The sequence below is a fragment of the Ovis canadensis genome, chromosome 3, assembly GCF_042477335.2.
Source record: "Ovis canadensis isolate MfBH-ARS-UI-01 breed Bighorn chromosome 3, ARS-UI_OviCan_v2, whole genome shotgun sequence".
In the NCBI taxonomy this organism is placed as follows: Eukaryota; Metazoa; Chordata; class Mammalia; order Artiodactyla; family Bovidae; genus Ovis; species Ovis canadensis.
This window is the reverse complement of record NC_091247.1, coordinates 141753541-141769106: the sequence shown is the minus strand read 5'-3', so window position 1 is coordinate 141769106 and position 15566 is coordinate 141753541. Positions and strand designations below refer to the sequence as shown.

The 15566-nt window shown below is 40.4% G+C and overlaps 2 protein-coding genes across 5 annotated transcripts in view; both read right to left on the bottom strand.

Annotated features, from left to right (window-relative positions):
* LIMA1 (LIM domain and actin binding 1) overlaps positions 1 to 13461 on the bottom strand; it is a 90479-nt gene extending 77018 nt beyond the window's left edge. For all 4 annotated transcript variants that reach the window (XM_069584425.1, XM_069584427.1, XM_069584428.1 and 1 more), the window contains exon 1: positions 13145 to 13461. The gene's annotated coding sequence lies outside the window, so the exon portion shown is untranslated. The remainder of the gene's footprint in view (positions 1 to 13144) is intronic.
* The window catches only part of FAM186A (family with sequence similarity 186 member A), a 140214-nt gene continuing 137788 nt past the window's right edge, over positions 13141 to 15566 (bottom strand). Inside the window, exon 12 of the mRNA XM_069581952.1 lies at positions 13141 to 13473. Coding sequence (XP_069438053.1) covers positions 13141 to 13473 — 333 coding nt within the window. The remainder of the gene's footprint in view (positions 13474 to 15566) is intronic.

The following is a 15566-nucleotide window of genomic DNA, read 5'->3' as shown; positions in this document are numbered from 1 at the left end:
CTCTGAGAGTGTCTCAAAATTAGAAATGGAAAGGGCTGAGCCACATACCCAGCCTGTTCCATCTCTAAGTCCACTCTGCCCCAGTTCCTTTCAGCTCAGGTCCACATCTTGATTCTACCACTTATCTCTTTCTTTATTTAGGTGTGTGTGGGGGGGGGGGCATGCCATGCAGCCTGTGGGATCTTATTAGGTTGGTGCAAAAGTAACTGCGGTTTTTCATCACTGAACTTTGCCATTTGATACTGGAATACATTCTCAAATAAATGTGGTTATGCTATAAGTCACTTTAATGCACATTTCTTGCTTTGTGTTTTTTTGTTAATAACATTACTTGCTGTTTATTTCATATTTATTTTAGACTATAGATATCATGTTAGACCAAAAGCAAATTCAAGCAATTATTTTTTTCCAAGTTCAAAATGGGTTGTAAAGCAACCGAGACAACTCACAACATCATCAACACACTGGCTCAGGAACTGCTAACGAACGTACAGTGCAGTGATGGTTTAAGAAGTTTTGCAAAGGAGACAAGAGACTTGAAGATGAGGAGCAGAGTGGCCAGCTATTGGAAGTTGACAATGACCAACTGAGAGCAATCATCAAAGTTGATCCTCTTACAACTATGTGAGTAGTTGCTGAAGAACTCAACATCAACCATTCTATGGTCATTCAGCATTTGAAGTAAGGTGATGGCACCCTACTCCAGTACTCTTGCCTGGAAAATCCCATGGATGGAGGAGCCTGGTGGGCTGCAGTCTATGGGGTCTTGAAGAGTCGGGCACAACTGAACGACTTCCCTTTCACTTTTCACTTTCATGCATTGGAGAAGGAAATGGCAACCCACTCCAGTGTTCTTGCCTGGAGAATCCCAGGGACGGCGGAGCCTGGTGGGCTGCCGTCTATGGGGTCACACAGAGTCGGACACGACTGAAGCGACTTAGCAGCAGCAGCAGAAAGATGAAAAAGCTCGATAAGTGAGTGCCTTAAAAACTGACCAAAAATCAAAATAATCATTGTTCTGAAGTGTCATCTTCTCTTACTGTATGCAACAATGAACCATTTCTCGATCAAGATTGTGATGAATGACAAAAAGTGGCTTTTATATGACAACTGGTGACAATCAGCTCAGTGACTGGGCCAATAAAAAGCTCTAAAGCCATTCCTAAAGCTAAACTTGCATTAAAAAAGGTCATGGTCACTATTTGGTGGTCTGCTGCCCATCTGATCCTTGACAGCTTCCTGAATTCCAGAGAAACCATTACATCTGAGAGTATGCTCAGCAAACTGATGAGATGCACTGAAAACTGCAATGCCTGCAGCCAGCACAGTCAACAGATAGGGCCCAATTCTCCATGACAACGCCCAACTGCACATCACACAACCAACCCTTCAAAAGTTGAACAGATCATGCTACAAAGTTTTGCCTCATCGGCCATATTCACCGGACCTCTCGCCAAACCACCTACCACTTCTTCAAGCATCTCAACAACTTTTTGCATGGAAAATGCTTCCACAACCAGAAGGAAGCAGAAAATGCTTTCCAAGAGGTCGTTGAATCGTGAAGCATGGGTTTTTACATTACAGGAATAAACAAACTTATTTTTTGTTGGTAAAAATGTGTTGATTGTAATTGTCCCTAGTTTGATTAATGAAGATGTGTTTGAGCCTAGTTATAATGATTTAAAATTAACAGTCTGAAACCACAATTATCTTTATACAGGTTGAGGAAGGCATAGCAACCCATTCCAGTATTCTTGCCTGGAGAATCCTCATGGACAGAGTAGCCTGGTGGGCTACAGTCCATAGCATCACAAAGAGTCGGACACGACTGAGCAACTAAGCACAGCACAGCATGTATACAGATATTTATAGCTATATGTACATATATAGTTTTTATAATTAAATGTTCATATGGCTGTAAAGAGTCAGCCACGACTGAAGTGACTAAACACACATGTAATAGTTTCCCAACCCAGGGACTGAACCTGGGTCCACTGGCAATGAAATGACTGAGTCCTACCCACTGGACCACCAGGGAATTCCCAACGACTTATCTACTAAGTAACATTAGGAAAATCCCTCTAAGCCTTAGTCTTATCATCTCGAAGATGTTCTTTTAGCCTAGTGCTAAAATAAGTGCTTAATAAATAAGGACAGTGGTGGTGGTAATAAAAATAGCTAAAATTCGTCAAACATTGGCTATGTGCTAAATGCTGTTTTAATTGTTTTGCAAATATAAACTTATTAATCCTCATAATAACATACTCAGAATAGTATTGTCCCACTTTACAGATGAAGAAATTGAAGCCCAGAGGGGTTAAATAAGTCTTAGCTCGTAGTTTTTAGGAAGCTGGGATGGAAACAAAATAATAATCTCAAGCACAAAAGATAAATCAGAAACGCAGTTCCAGCCCACACTGTTCTTCACCATAATTTATTTTTGCCAAATCGGCAATTTTTTTAAGGAGCATCTTTGATGTTGTCTCTTTGAAACTAATAGTGATGACCAGGAAAATGTGCTGTTTAGTTGGTAAGTCATGTCTGACTCTCTTGCAACCCCATGAACTGTAGCCTGTCAGCTCCTCTGTCCATGGGATTCTCCAGGCAAGAATACTGGAGTGAGTCACCATTTCCTTCTCCAGGGTATCTTCCCGACCGAGGGATCGAACCTGTGTCTTTTGCATTGGCAGGGAGATTCTTAATCACTGAGCCACCAGGGGACTTCCAGAAAAACTATGGCTGCTCAAAACACTGACATCATTTCTCTGCACCAGAAACTCTAAATCTCTGTCAAATTATACCTTGAAAGGGCCAAATTTTAGGTGTTCTCAACACCTCCATAAAAACTCCAAGTTGAAGATAATAAAATTATCATTTTCTTACATGCTTCTATTACTTTATTCATCCATTTAAATATTTTCTTGTACTTTTGAAACCCACATTTGATTTTTACATAATTGCGGTAATCTCACAAAGCTTATTTAGACAGATAAGAGAGTAACCTCTACTCATAGCCTTTATAAACTAACTTGAGTTTAAAGTTTTTAGGTCATGAAGAGTGAACTAGGAAACTTTCTAATCTTTTTTTTTCTTTAAATTAAGGAATTAACAGATCTAATCCAAGTTTAATTCTCCCTCTTCCCCCAGATCTAATTTGTTATTTATTCACTAAGTTCTTCCCCCCAAGTTGATAATTAACTCATTGTTAGGACAATCATAGACCAAGGCAGTGAGGTTTTTTTCCCAGTATTTTTTCCACACATAGCAATGAAAATCTCTTTTAATAAGTGAAAAAACCAAACCCAAAATCCTACAGATAATGTTGGCAATAACTTCACATTTAAAGTGAAAAGTAGAGAAAAGTACAGTTAATTGTAAAAACAATGTAGAAATATAGAGTTGACTGAGGCCATTACACAAAACATAGATTTAACTCTGAATGCTTGTTTTTCCTTTAACCTTTATGTCATTTCATACTTTAACATCAGCTGAATCAAATATCAGTACCTGGTACAGTGTAGGGGCTCACTAAATATCTGTTACACAAACGAAAAACAAATCATGCTAGCTCTCAGTCACCAGATATCTTGACAAAGGAATGCCCACCTACATAACTGAGTATCTGTCCATAAACTACTTTCTCCCAGGTCTTGCCAATTACACGCTAATTAAAACAAAGTGGCTAATTAGTTTTCTTTGCAATGTCAAAGTAGAAGAAATACATACACTTATTTAAGAAGGCTGCTTCTGTGAAAGATATAACTTCCTTATACCAGTTCTTTGTCCTTAATAATTAATCAAGTTTTCTCCAAATACAGGGCTTCTAAGTTTCACTCCTGGCCATTTCCAGGAAGGGCCTGGCTTTCATTCTTATCTGAAATTTTAGATGATGTATTTTTTTCAGGACTTGTTCAATCTGAAAAGCCAGTGCAGATCAATTTAACCAATCCCTTCAAGCAAGAGAATTAAAACGGTTTTACTGAAGTGATCCTTCCCTAGGCAAGTTCTATAATCCTTCCTTTCTGTAAAAATCTTAGAAGCTAACCCAGAACAATGCTTTAATCAAGCACAAACATAGCTGAAGCTGGTCACATAAAAAATTACCAAATCACACAGGCACAGAAGTGATAAAATTTTGTTACTTGTGTGAACCAGTGTTATGCATGTTACTTCTTAAGGACTGTCTCCTGCACTGGCAGGGAGATTCTTAACCACTGTTTTCAAAAAGTCATTGAGAGGCATTTATTGAGTAATGAGAGGTCTTTTAGTTACCACAGGAAAGTCAATCAACTCTTTAGGTTCTCAGTTTCTTCATCTCAAAAACAGCTAATAATTCACAAGGGATGGTTTTTGAGGATGAAATGAGAAAATAAAAGTATAACTTCTTTGAAAAGTATAAATTGCTATAAAAACTATTATAATTCTTAATCAAATTTCAAGCCAGTTAAAGGAAAAAAATACACTTTTTTTTTCCAGTTTAAGAAAAAAAAATAATGGAATTAAAAATTATTCTACCCAATGAAGAGAAATTGGAAAAAAGTAGAACTGATTAGTTCCATTGTCTGGTTTCACTAGATGTTAACAAGAAATCCCTTGTTTAACACTGTTGCTAAAAACCTTTCTAATCAAAACATTGTCCTATTTCACGACATGTAGTAAGTAAAAGGAAAATAATTTCATCTTTCCTTGAGAACTCTAGGTAGCTTTCTTCTTTTCCTCCTCGAGAAGAAAGCAGAACAAGTTTCTGGTTGCTTGAAGATTCTGGTGTGTTAGTTCTAGTTTTGCTATACTAGCTTTTAAAAATGTAATGAGAGCTAACAGATTAGTATTGGCCAGCAGTAAAAACCCTCAATGTACATGCTGACAGTAGTAGTAAAATAGTGGCCTAGATCCTGGGAACACCTTGGAAAACCTGCACTCAGATGGAAATGAATCCTGCCTATCACAGTACCCAAACCTTTGTCCAGCTACCTTCAGAAATCCTCAGAGACTGCTACCTGATTTGAACCCTGATGGAACTACTTCAGCTGTTGTCCATTAAAAAAACAACAACAACAATACACTATTAATCCTGTGTGTAACACACACAACAAAACTTTCGGATTGCAAACCAAACCAAAACTTTAAAAATCAACAAGTCTATCTTCAAGGCTCATTCATTCATTCAACAAATATTTGAGCACTTACCATGTGTCAAGCAGAGTTCTATTTGCTAAGTATATAAGATAAAAAGTGACAGACAAGGTCTTTGCTCTCATGAAGCTTCCATCCCACTGGGTAAGCTGGACAATTAAACACTGTGATTAAATGAAACACTGTGACTATTAAACACTGTGATCAATGCTGTGAAGGAAATACGAAGAGAGTAATTGGAGTGGTGGTAGGAAACGGGGCAGATACTTCAGATAGTGGTCAGGGAAGCCCTCTCTGAGTGAATGATATTTGAGCTGAAACCTGAATGAGGAGGAGGAGACAGCCAGCCAGGTGAAGAGAAAAGATGGGAGAGTTTTCCTACCAAAGAAAATAGCAAATGCAAAGTCCCTAAGGCAGGAATGATGGCAAGGGAATGAAAAGTATGAAATGATGACAGATATGAGTGGCAGCCAGTTTAAATAAGGATTTACCAGGGATGGCAGATTTTAATTTCATTCTAAGTGTGATGTGAAGTCAAACACTGTTAGATAATCATGTTCGTAAGATGAAGATATGTTTAGTACATTCTATGAGTATTAAATTGCTTATTACATGCATAATGGCTACATACAAAATGAAAAGGAAAGGCAAGGTCCTCACACTTAGAAGATTCACAGCGTTTTAAGGAAGCAATAATTCATAAATAGTGACAGCACTAAGGTGAAAAATGAAGTAAAAATAAAGTGCCAACTGAAGACTGGGGAGGGAGTCACTGATTCAAATAGAAGACTTTAGAAAAGGCTTCACATTTTTAAAGTAAATTTTTTTTTGACCTCTTAAAGAAAAAGGATTTCAGCAGAAGTGGGGGAAGGAGGGGAGTCTGAGGCTGTGGGAACTGCATGAGCAAAGGCACAGAGGCAGGAAAAGCCAGGGTGGGTCCAGGAAGCCATGAATCATTGCATGGCTACAATTGCATGGCTACAGTGCCAGGTGGGTGGGTAGTGATGTGAGAGAGAAGTCTGGAGAAATAGGCTGTCAGGGTGTGGGAGCTGGGGTCTTGAGTGGCATGTTGAGAAATTTAGACTGAATTTACTTGGGCTTTGGTTCCTCTTAAGTATGTAAAAGAATCTCTTCAGGTACTTGTTGAAACTGCTCATTTCCATGCCCCATCCCTCCAGATACATTGATTTGTAAGTCTAGGTGGGACCTAAGAATCTCCTTTTTAAATGAACACCCCAGCTGATTCTAAAACAGGTAGTCAGGAAACCATACTTTGAAAATCAGTGTACTATTTTTTTTTTTTAATGACAAGTCTGGACTGAAAGGGAAAAACTGAAGCCAACTCTAAGGATTGCTCAAGGACTCTAACAAAAAGGGGGAACCTGACTTAGAAGACTGAAACAGAGCCTTTATTGGGACTTTCCTGGATGTCCAGTGGTTAAGACTCCAGAGGGGGTGTGAGTTCGATCCCTAGTCTGGAACTGTACCTCTCCCACATGGTGAGGTACAGTTAATAAAATAAAATTTTAAAAACTCTTTTTTTAAAAAAAGAGCCATTATCATTATTGGGATAGAATCAACCAAAGTTGGAGATTAGATATGGGAGGAGAGAAGAACAGAAGTGTTCAAGACAACTTCAAACCTTGTCCTTAGGGAAATTAGGTGGACACAGGTGCCTGGTGGAGAGAGACCATCTGCAAGGTCTAGGAGGTGTTGGAAATGTGGATCTGGGGGCTCAGGAGATATGCAGAGGCACTAAACATGCTGCTTAGGTACTCCAAAGTAAATGCAACACAAATTAAACAATATAAAAAGTAAATCATAAAATTCAGAAGGGAATTGAAGTGAGGACTTAAACCCATCTCTGGGTGGCAAAAAGACTTTTAAACATAAAAGCAACAGAAGAAATCCCAAAGAAAAAGATCTGTAGATAAGTAATAATATACCACATACAAAATTAAAATAACTAACATTTGACCATCAAACAAGCAATTGATATTCTTAAAACAAAGAGCTTATTGGAATCCCTGAAGATCCCGTGGTTAGGACTTGGAGCTTTCACTGCTAGGGTACAGATTTGATCCTTGGTGTGGGAACTAAGATCCTGCAAGCAGCAAAGTTATCCCCTCCCAAAAAACCCCATTAAGAATAGTTTCTGTGTGGAATAGTGGAAGATATTAAATAACTTGGCAGCTTAAACATCTTGCCATAAAGAGACTTGCTTTATATGCACTAAAGATGATTGGGCTTTGTGGCATAGACGGGCAGGGCTCTTTTGATGTACTTTACCAGACTGTCAAGTGTCAATCTAGGAGAGTGCCTAAATATACCAATTGTTGTAACTTACATTGTCTTGAAGACACAAATACATTAAATTGCCCCCAAGCTCCACTAAGCCTTGCTACCTCTAAGGAAACTACATTTACTACATCCAGTCTTTCCTGAGGCTCCATATATTTAAACTGTGTGCAGGATTAGGGACGGGACAGGAAATCATTTCACAATGTGAGCAGTGACTCATAAGTCATCCTTTTAGCACATAGAATCAATAGCTCAACCCTCTCATCTTACAGGCGAGGCTCAGAGAGGATCAAAGACTTGCCAAAGATCACCTTAGTGGCTGATTCCCAATAGCGAGTCAGGAATCCTGATTCTCAAATGGCATCCCTTCCATTTTGCAGTGCTGCTCCATCTATCACGAGCTGTGGATTCTCAAAACAAGTGATATTTAAAACACCACAATTGCAACTTCTACATGCTTTCTACTTTATCACTCTACTTATTCAGTTTGGCCTAATAAAAACCTGTACTCCCTCCCTCAAGCCTCCAATAAATGAGAGAACTCCAAAAAACAAACAAAAAACATAATTAAATGTTCAGACATTTAAAAATGGGAACAGATTAACCAAAAGACAATTCACAGAAATGAAAATGAAGGTATGAAAAATATTCACTCTTACTAGTAATGAGATAAATATATATTAAATCTCTTTGCAAATCAAATTAGTAAAGATTAAAAAAAATAAGATTCAAAGTTACAAAGATACACAAAGATAGGCCCTCACAATCACTGCAAGAGAGAATATTAATCTAGTCTTTATGAAAATGCAATTTGACAGCAGTATTTTTTAAATTTTCATGCTCTCTAACCCACTAATTAAACTTCTGAGAATCTAACCTAAGGAAATAATGAGTGATTTGTACAAAAATTTATGCATAAATTTGTTCTCAATTTTTTTCACTTGTTAATAATGGTGTAAAAAATCAAAACATCCAAACACACAGTTAAAATTTGCACCATTGATAGAATAGGGTATTAAACATCTATTTAAATTGTTTTCAAATAATTCTGATGTTGAGGAAAACCATGACATGATATAGAATGGAAAAGCAGGTACAAAATTCTACTGTAGTAAAATGAACCCAACTACCTGTATGTTTATGTGAGTGTGTCTATGTGTATCAAAGAAAAAAAAAACTTAAAGAAAGTGAAGTGAAAGATGCTCAGGCATGTCTGACTCTCTGCAATCCCATGGACTATACAGTCCATGGAATTCTCCAGGCCAGAATACTGGAGTGGGTAGCCTTTCCCTTCTTCAGGGGATCTTCCCAATCCAGGGATCGAACTCAGGTCTCCCACATTGTGGGTAGATTCTTTATCAACTGAGCTATCAGGGAAGCAAATAGGACTTCTCACCAGAACAAATTATGGGCTAGTCTATCTTCATAATTTATTTTTTCCCTGATTTTCTATTATTAGCAATATAATTCTTATTTTCAAAATATGTATGTTTGTATATATGAATATAGAACAAGAATTATATATAACATGAAAAAAGATTTTTTTAAATGATTAATTTGTAAATCACTCACATAGAGGTGTTGGTTGAAGTCACGGAAATAGATAAGATTGTTCAGGGAGAGAGTATAAGGAGAACGGGATGTTGGAGAGGGTCAGAGCAAACACACATGTAAGGGGCAAAAAGACTGAATTAGTGAAGGAGCAGAGAAGGAAGTAGCTAGATGGAGAACCAGGCATTGTCATATCAAGAAAGCCACATGAGGGACTTCCCTGGTGGTCCGGTGGTTAAGAAATCTGTACTTCCACTGCAGGGGGTGCAGGTTTGATCCCTGGTTGGAAAACTAACATCCAGCATGCCACATGGTGTGGCCACAAAAAAGAAAGCCACATAATATGAAGAACCAGAAAAGTTGTGCACATGGTCAAATGTTGCCAACAGTAAGGAGGAGGTTAGTGACAGGGCCATTAGAGGGAAATCACTGGGTACTACACATGAACAGACTGGTTCCCTCTAGTTCTGGTGAAAGTGTTAGTCACTCAGTTGTATCCAACTCTTTATGACTCCATAGACTGTAGTTCACCGGGCTCCTCTGTCCGTGGAATGCTCCAGGCCAAGAATATTGGAGTGGGTTGCCATACCCTTCTCCAGGGGATCTTCCTGACCCAGGGATCGAACCTGGGTCTCCAGCATTATAGGCAGATTCTTACCATCTGAGCCACCAGGGAAACTTCTAATTCTGGTGGTGGAAGCCAAATCTGAGCAAATGGTACCTATTCAATAAATGAAGAAAAGAAGTCCTGTGCCTAAATTATCTGCTTAAACTGCAGTTTATGGGGGGGAAAAAGACTGTGGAAATCTAAAACCAAGTAAAAGCATATTAGGATGACTAATATATTGGTAACGAAACAAAAATTGGCAATACTTTGGTGTACAAGAAAAAACATGTTTGAGGAACTGTAAAGTTTCCATATAGTAAGCTCTGTCATAGAATAATTAAGGGAAAAAACAGCTCCACACTTGTTATCAGAAGGACAAAAAGACTGTTACCTTTTTTCCCTAAAAATGCAGGTTCTCAGTTTCAGAGAAGTATTAAGATATTATTTAAAAGTAAAAATAACGTAAAATATCACAGTATCATGTTAACTTCTTGAGACTGGGCGTGTGAAGTTTCTAGAAACATTTTCAAATATAAACAAATCATTTGACATGCTAAATAATGGATTGTTTGTTGAGTCAGACCTTGTCTTTTTGTAATAATCAGATGAAATTAACCTTCTCATAGGCTATTAATTAAATATACAATTTGCCAATGATAAACAAATGTCCTAGTCTGGAGAGGGGATGTTGATAATAGGGGTGGATATGAACTTCCAACCTACAGAACTGAGAGATAATAAATAAATGTTGGCTTAAGAAACTAAAAAGAAACACACACAAAAAAACCCTCGTCTTTTTAATGAAAAGACATTTGCATAGCACAATAACTTGACTGAGTCTCAAGGACTCTCTATCCAGCCACAGAATAAACACACCAGAATGGTCCTACCAGGAGTACCATTTACCATAGAATCTCAATCCTGCAACCCTCAAGCAGAAACTACTTAATTTACAACCACTCATTCTGTTACTAAAGAACCTTGAGAGTCTGTGTTAAGTAACTTAACATCACCTGGAGATTACTGTACACAATCCAAAATAAAGTACCTAAACTTCCTATCAAAAAACATGCAGTGAATAGACCATGAATCTGTGCTCAGTCGTATTGGAGTCTTTTTGCAACCCCATGGGCTGTAGCCCACCATTCTCCTCTGTCCATGGGATTTCCCAGGTAAGAATACTGGACTGAGTTGCCATTTCCTACTTCAGGGGATCTTCCCGACCTAGAAGTCGAAGCTGCATCTCTTGTGTCTCCTGCATTGGCAGGTGGACGGATTCTTTATCACTGCACCACCTGGAAAGCCAGTTCATCAAGTACCATGGCTCAAATTGCCAGAGGAAACAACCATCACCTGTATTATTAACTCAAAATCTCTATTTTAAAAAAGAAAAACGTATAGAAGAGGCTGTGGCATGTTCATCCTGTAAATATTAGAACACTGGCACACAGCAGGCAGTGAGTAAAGGCTTCATATAGTTACTCTAGATGAAGAATACTCAAGAATACCATAAACTTCAGATCATTAACACTCTGCAAAGAACTGTCAAACATTTCTGACCTCTTCCTCCCCTACCCTATCCCCTGCTCCGCCCCGCCCCCCAAAAAGAAAGAAAAAGACATTTTGAGGGTACCTTAGCAAGAAAAAGTATCCTCTGTCATTAAGGTGTGCTGTTAACAGAATTGTTTTCACTTCTGAAGCTTTCTTTTCTTAGAATTATGAGATTAAAATTTGGCCCACCTTTAAACAGAATCTGGAACAAATTTGAATGTACCAAGTTAAACAAAGTTACACAATGGACCAATTTTTACAAATGACACTGTTTTACTAATGTTGCCAATACACTGTTCTCTTCCCAGAGGCTGCTCTAGAGTTCAGGGACTACAAGATAACAACACTTCCGGGCCCAATACTGAAACGTGAAAATAGCCCCATCAGCTATCTACCAAACTGCACAGAATTAATGACAAAGTCATAATTCCATTATCAAAATGCTATAATGTTGACAGAACACAATATGAGTGACACAAATACACGGACTAAACAGAATCACTCAGTATTGCTCAGAGGTTTTTGTTGTTTATTCTGTTTTGTGTTCAAGGAAAAGTAGAAGAGGGATTTTTTAGAAACTGTATGTTCTGTGCTCCTACAGCACTCTGGGTTGATCTCTAGTATAGCACTGATACTCTAAGTTGTATCTACTTACCTGTCTAACCCACTTGATTTTATTCTTTTAGGATAGGAACATTTAGAACTTTGAATTCACAGAATCGATGATACAAGCAGCACTCAATAAATGTTCTGTCCAAAAAATAACTTCTAAAAGTGATTACTGAGTACCATGCTATGTGTTGTTCTGTCAATGCAAAACAAATACACACACACACTCCCTTTTTCGAAGGTCGACCTAAAACATGATCATCCTTCATCCAGGTTATAACTCCGCAGGAACTTAAGAAGTGCTCGTTGAGGCTCATCTTCTTTTGTGTCTACATCAGACCTCAGAACAAAGCATTATTTCATGGTTTCTAAAATACTTATCATTTGTCAATAGTAATTATGCAGATAAAAAGTATTCCATTTAATCAACTAAAGCAAGAGCAAACGAAAGAATATCCAATGCAAAAGAAAACCTCTCTCCTTTTAAAGGGTCACTGTCTTAATGGCTAATAACTCCCTAAGTATCTTTGACTAACTTGAAAAGTCAGGTCAATAGAATCATCTGGATTAGGCAGAGTTTTGAAAGCTCGAATTTAGTGAAACATAATATTAGCTCAAATATCTCTCATCAGGATTGTAAGCACCAGTAAGGAAGGGTGCCAGATGGTTAGCTCCTAGCTCCTACAGCTTCAGGCTTAGTAGGTGTAGCCTGGAGTGTACAATTACCTTATATTAACACCCACGTATTGACAGGTGCCAGCGACTTGTACACGATAGCGATTCTGGGGTGACACAGGCCTGCTATAGTATCAACGGGTCTCAAAAATGTGTAAGAATCTTAAAGGGTTCAGCTGGCAGAATGGAAGGGGAGAAATATCGAAGAGGAAGAGAATGGCTGAAAATGAAGAATGAAAAACAACAGTTAGATTACCAGAATATTTCTCTGGGAGACTGTTTTGAATTTTGAACTGCCGCTTTCCTCCACCATACGTATATAGTGAGAAAGGAGTGTTTCTGAGGCAAGAGGAGGGGGTCCGATCAGTTCCCGCCCTCAGTCAGTAAAGGCTCCGCTCTACATAATTACTCCCAACCCCATTCTTGCCTGGAGAATCCCACGGACAGGGGAGCCTGGTGGGCTGCAGTCTATGGGGTCACACAGAATCGGACACGACTGAAGCGACTTAGCAGCAGCAGCAGCCAGCACAGTACCCAGAAGTGAGGAAGGAGCAAAGGATCAGCAGTTCCTCCACTCCCTTTCTCGAGGGGGGAGGGGTTCACGCTCCTTGTATTCCCCTCGCCCGAAGAAGTCGCGGGAGAAAGAGGGTGTGGAGGGAATCCGGGGTCTCCGTGGACTCTCCGGCTGCGGAGGATGTGGAGAGAGAAGACCCTTACCTGGCTAAAAGCGGTCTTGTCTTCTGCGCTGCTATCAGCCCCGCCACGGGTCCCTGGCGTTCTGCCTCGCGCACCTGTCGCGACCTAGCTGCAACACCTACAGCTCTCTGCGGCCCCGCCCCGGTCCGGCTCAGAGCCCCGCCCCGGACCCCGCCCACAGCCGCGGAGGCGCGCACGTCGGCCCGCCTCCTGCGCGGCCTCGGGGTGGGCGTGCGCGCCGCTGGTTGCGTGTTTGCTGCTTGAGGCTGTTCGCTGTGCTCCGCGTCGTGGCGTAGGAGCCGTGAAGGGCGTGGCTGCGTTTTCGTGAGACTGCTTCTAAACTCTGCTTTCTGAGGAGAGCATGCACCTGCACGGCCTAGAGCTCAGTGCTTCTGTACTTTGGCTTTAACCCTTTGACTCCCAGCTACCACAGTTTTTGACTCAATAGCGACTAGAAGTTTTGTCCTGGTTCAAGTGTAGGCCAGTCACCAACCAGGTTCTTGGTGCCTTTGGGGTAAGTTCTATGCAGGGAGGGTGTTTTAAAGGAGGCCGTAGGGTGTAGTGGAAGGAGCTATAAATTAATCCTGACTCAACCGCTTAACGCCAAATCATTTCACCTGACTAGAGCAGAGTTTCTTCATGTAAATGAAGGGGTTATACAAAGGCAGGTCTCCCAAGTTCTCCTGCAGCTCTAGCCGTTATTATTCCTTCATTTAGAGCTCTGCTCTAAACGTTAAGAGTTCGTTAGGAGGCCTAGCACTTAGCCTTCCTGGCCCCAGATTTTGCCCCAGGTACGTGTGGTCTGAGTGAGTGCCCTTCCAGAGTATCTTTTCCTTTTCTTGCGCCTCAGGTGCAGTCAAGTTCAAACTACAAGTTTCCTGCAGTTTTTGGAATTCAAGTAGCTTGATAAGTACTAGAAGTGGCTCGTGGTAGTAAACACCTGTATTTACACTTTCTAATGGCAAATAGATGGGGAAACACTGGAAACAGTGTCAGACTTTATTTGGGGGGGCTCCAAAATCACTGCAGATGGTGATTGCAGCCATGAAATTAAAAGACGCTTACTCCTTGGAAGAAAAGTTATGAGCAACCTAGATAGCATATTCAAAAGCAGAGACATTACTTTGCCGACTAAGGTTTGTCTAGTCAAGGCTATGGTTTTTCCAGTAGTCAAGTATGGATGTGAGAGTTGGACTGTGAAGAAAGCTGAGTGCTGAAGAATTGATGCTTTTGAACTGTGGTGTTGGAGAAGACTCTTGAGAGTCCCTTGGACTGCAAGGAGATCCAACCAGTCCATTCTAAAGATCAGCCCTGGGTGTTCTTTGGAAGGAATGATGCTAAAGCTGAAACTCCAGTACTTTGGCCACTTCATGCGAAGAGTTGTCTCATTAGAAAAGACTCTGGGAGGGACTGGGGGCAGGAGGGGAAGGGGATGAGAAAGGATGAGATAGCTGGATGGCATCACTGACTCGATGGATGTGAGTTTGAGTGAACTCCGGGAGTTGGTGATGGACAGGGAAGGCTGGCGTGCTGCAGTCCATGGGGTCTCGAAGAGTCGGACAAGACTGAGTGACTTCACTTTCACTTTTCAGTTTCATACATTGGAGAAGGAAATGGCAACCCACTCCAGTGTTCTTGCCTGGAGAATCTCAGGGACGGGGGAGCCTGGTGGGCTGCCGTCTGTGCAGTCGCACAGAGTCGGACACGACTGAAGTGACTTAGCAGCAGCAGAAGCAAAGCAGTTAAGGGGCTTCCCAGGTGGCACTAGTGGTAAAGAACCCGCCTGCCAATGCAGGGGATGTAAGAGACAGTGGTTCGATCCCTGAGTTGGGAAGGTCCCCTGGAGGAGGAAATGGCAACCCACTCCAGTATACTTGCCTGGAGAATCCCATGGGCGAGGAGCCTGGCGGGCTACTGTCCATAGATAGCAAAGAGTCCGACCTGACTGAAGCAAGTTAGCACCCACGCATGCAAAGCAGCTAGTTAAGGACGGTTTCTATAGACCAGTCACTTCTTTTGTTCTTTCAAATACCAAGTCTAGACTAACTGTGGATAGATATCAAGCATCAAGATTCATATTCCCATGCTACCTAACAGTTTTGTTAAGAGTCCTAGCAAATATATAGGATGGTACTTCAGAAAATGCATCCCATTAGGTGTGGTGTTCCTTTAATAAATTCCCTGTCTCCCTTTTTTTTTTTTAAACAAGCCAATAAAGCCCTTATTCTCTGCTAAAGAAATTAGGAAGACTAACTGAGGTCAGAATTTTGGACCTAGATTTCAGTCTTGACTCAGCCACTTACCGATTAGGCAAATTACTACTTGTTCTTCTGCGCCTCTTTTAGTACCCTCTTGGTAATAGAGCTAGTTGTACACCACTGGCTTTTACCAGTTTGCAGGACTGATTACTGGGGATTCCACGTGGCTCAGTGGTTAAAAGAAT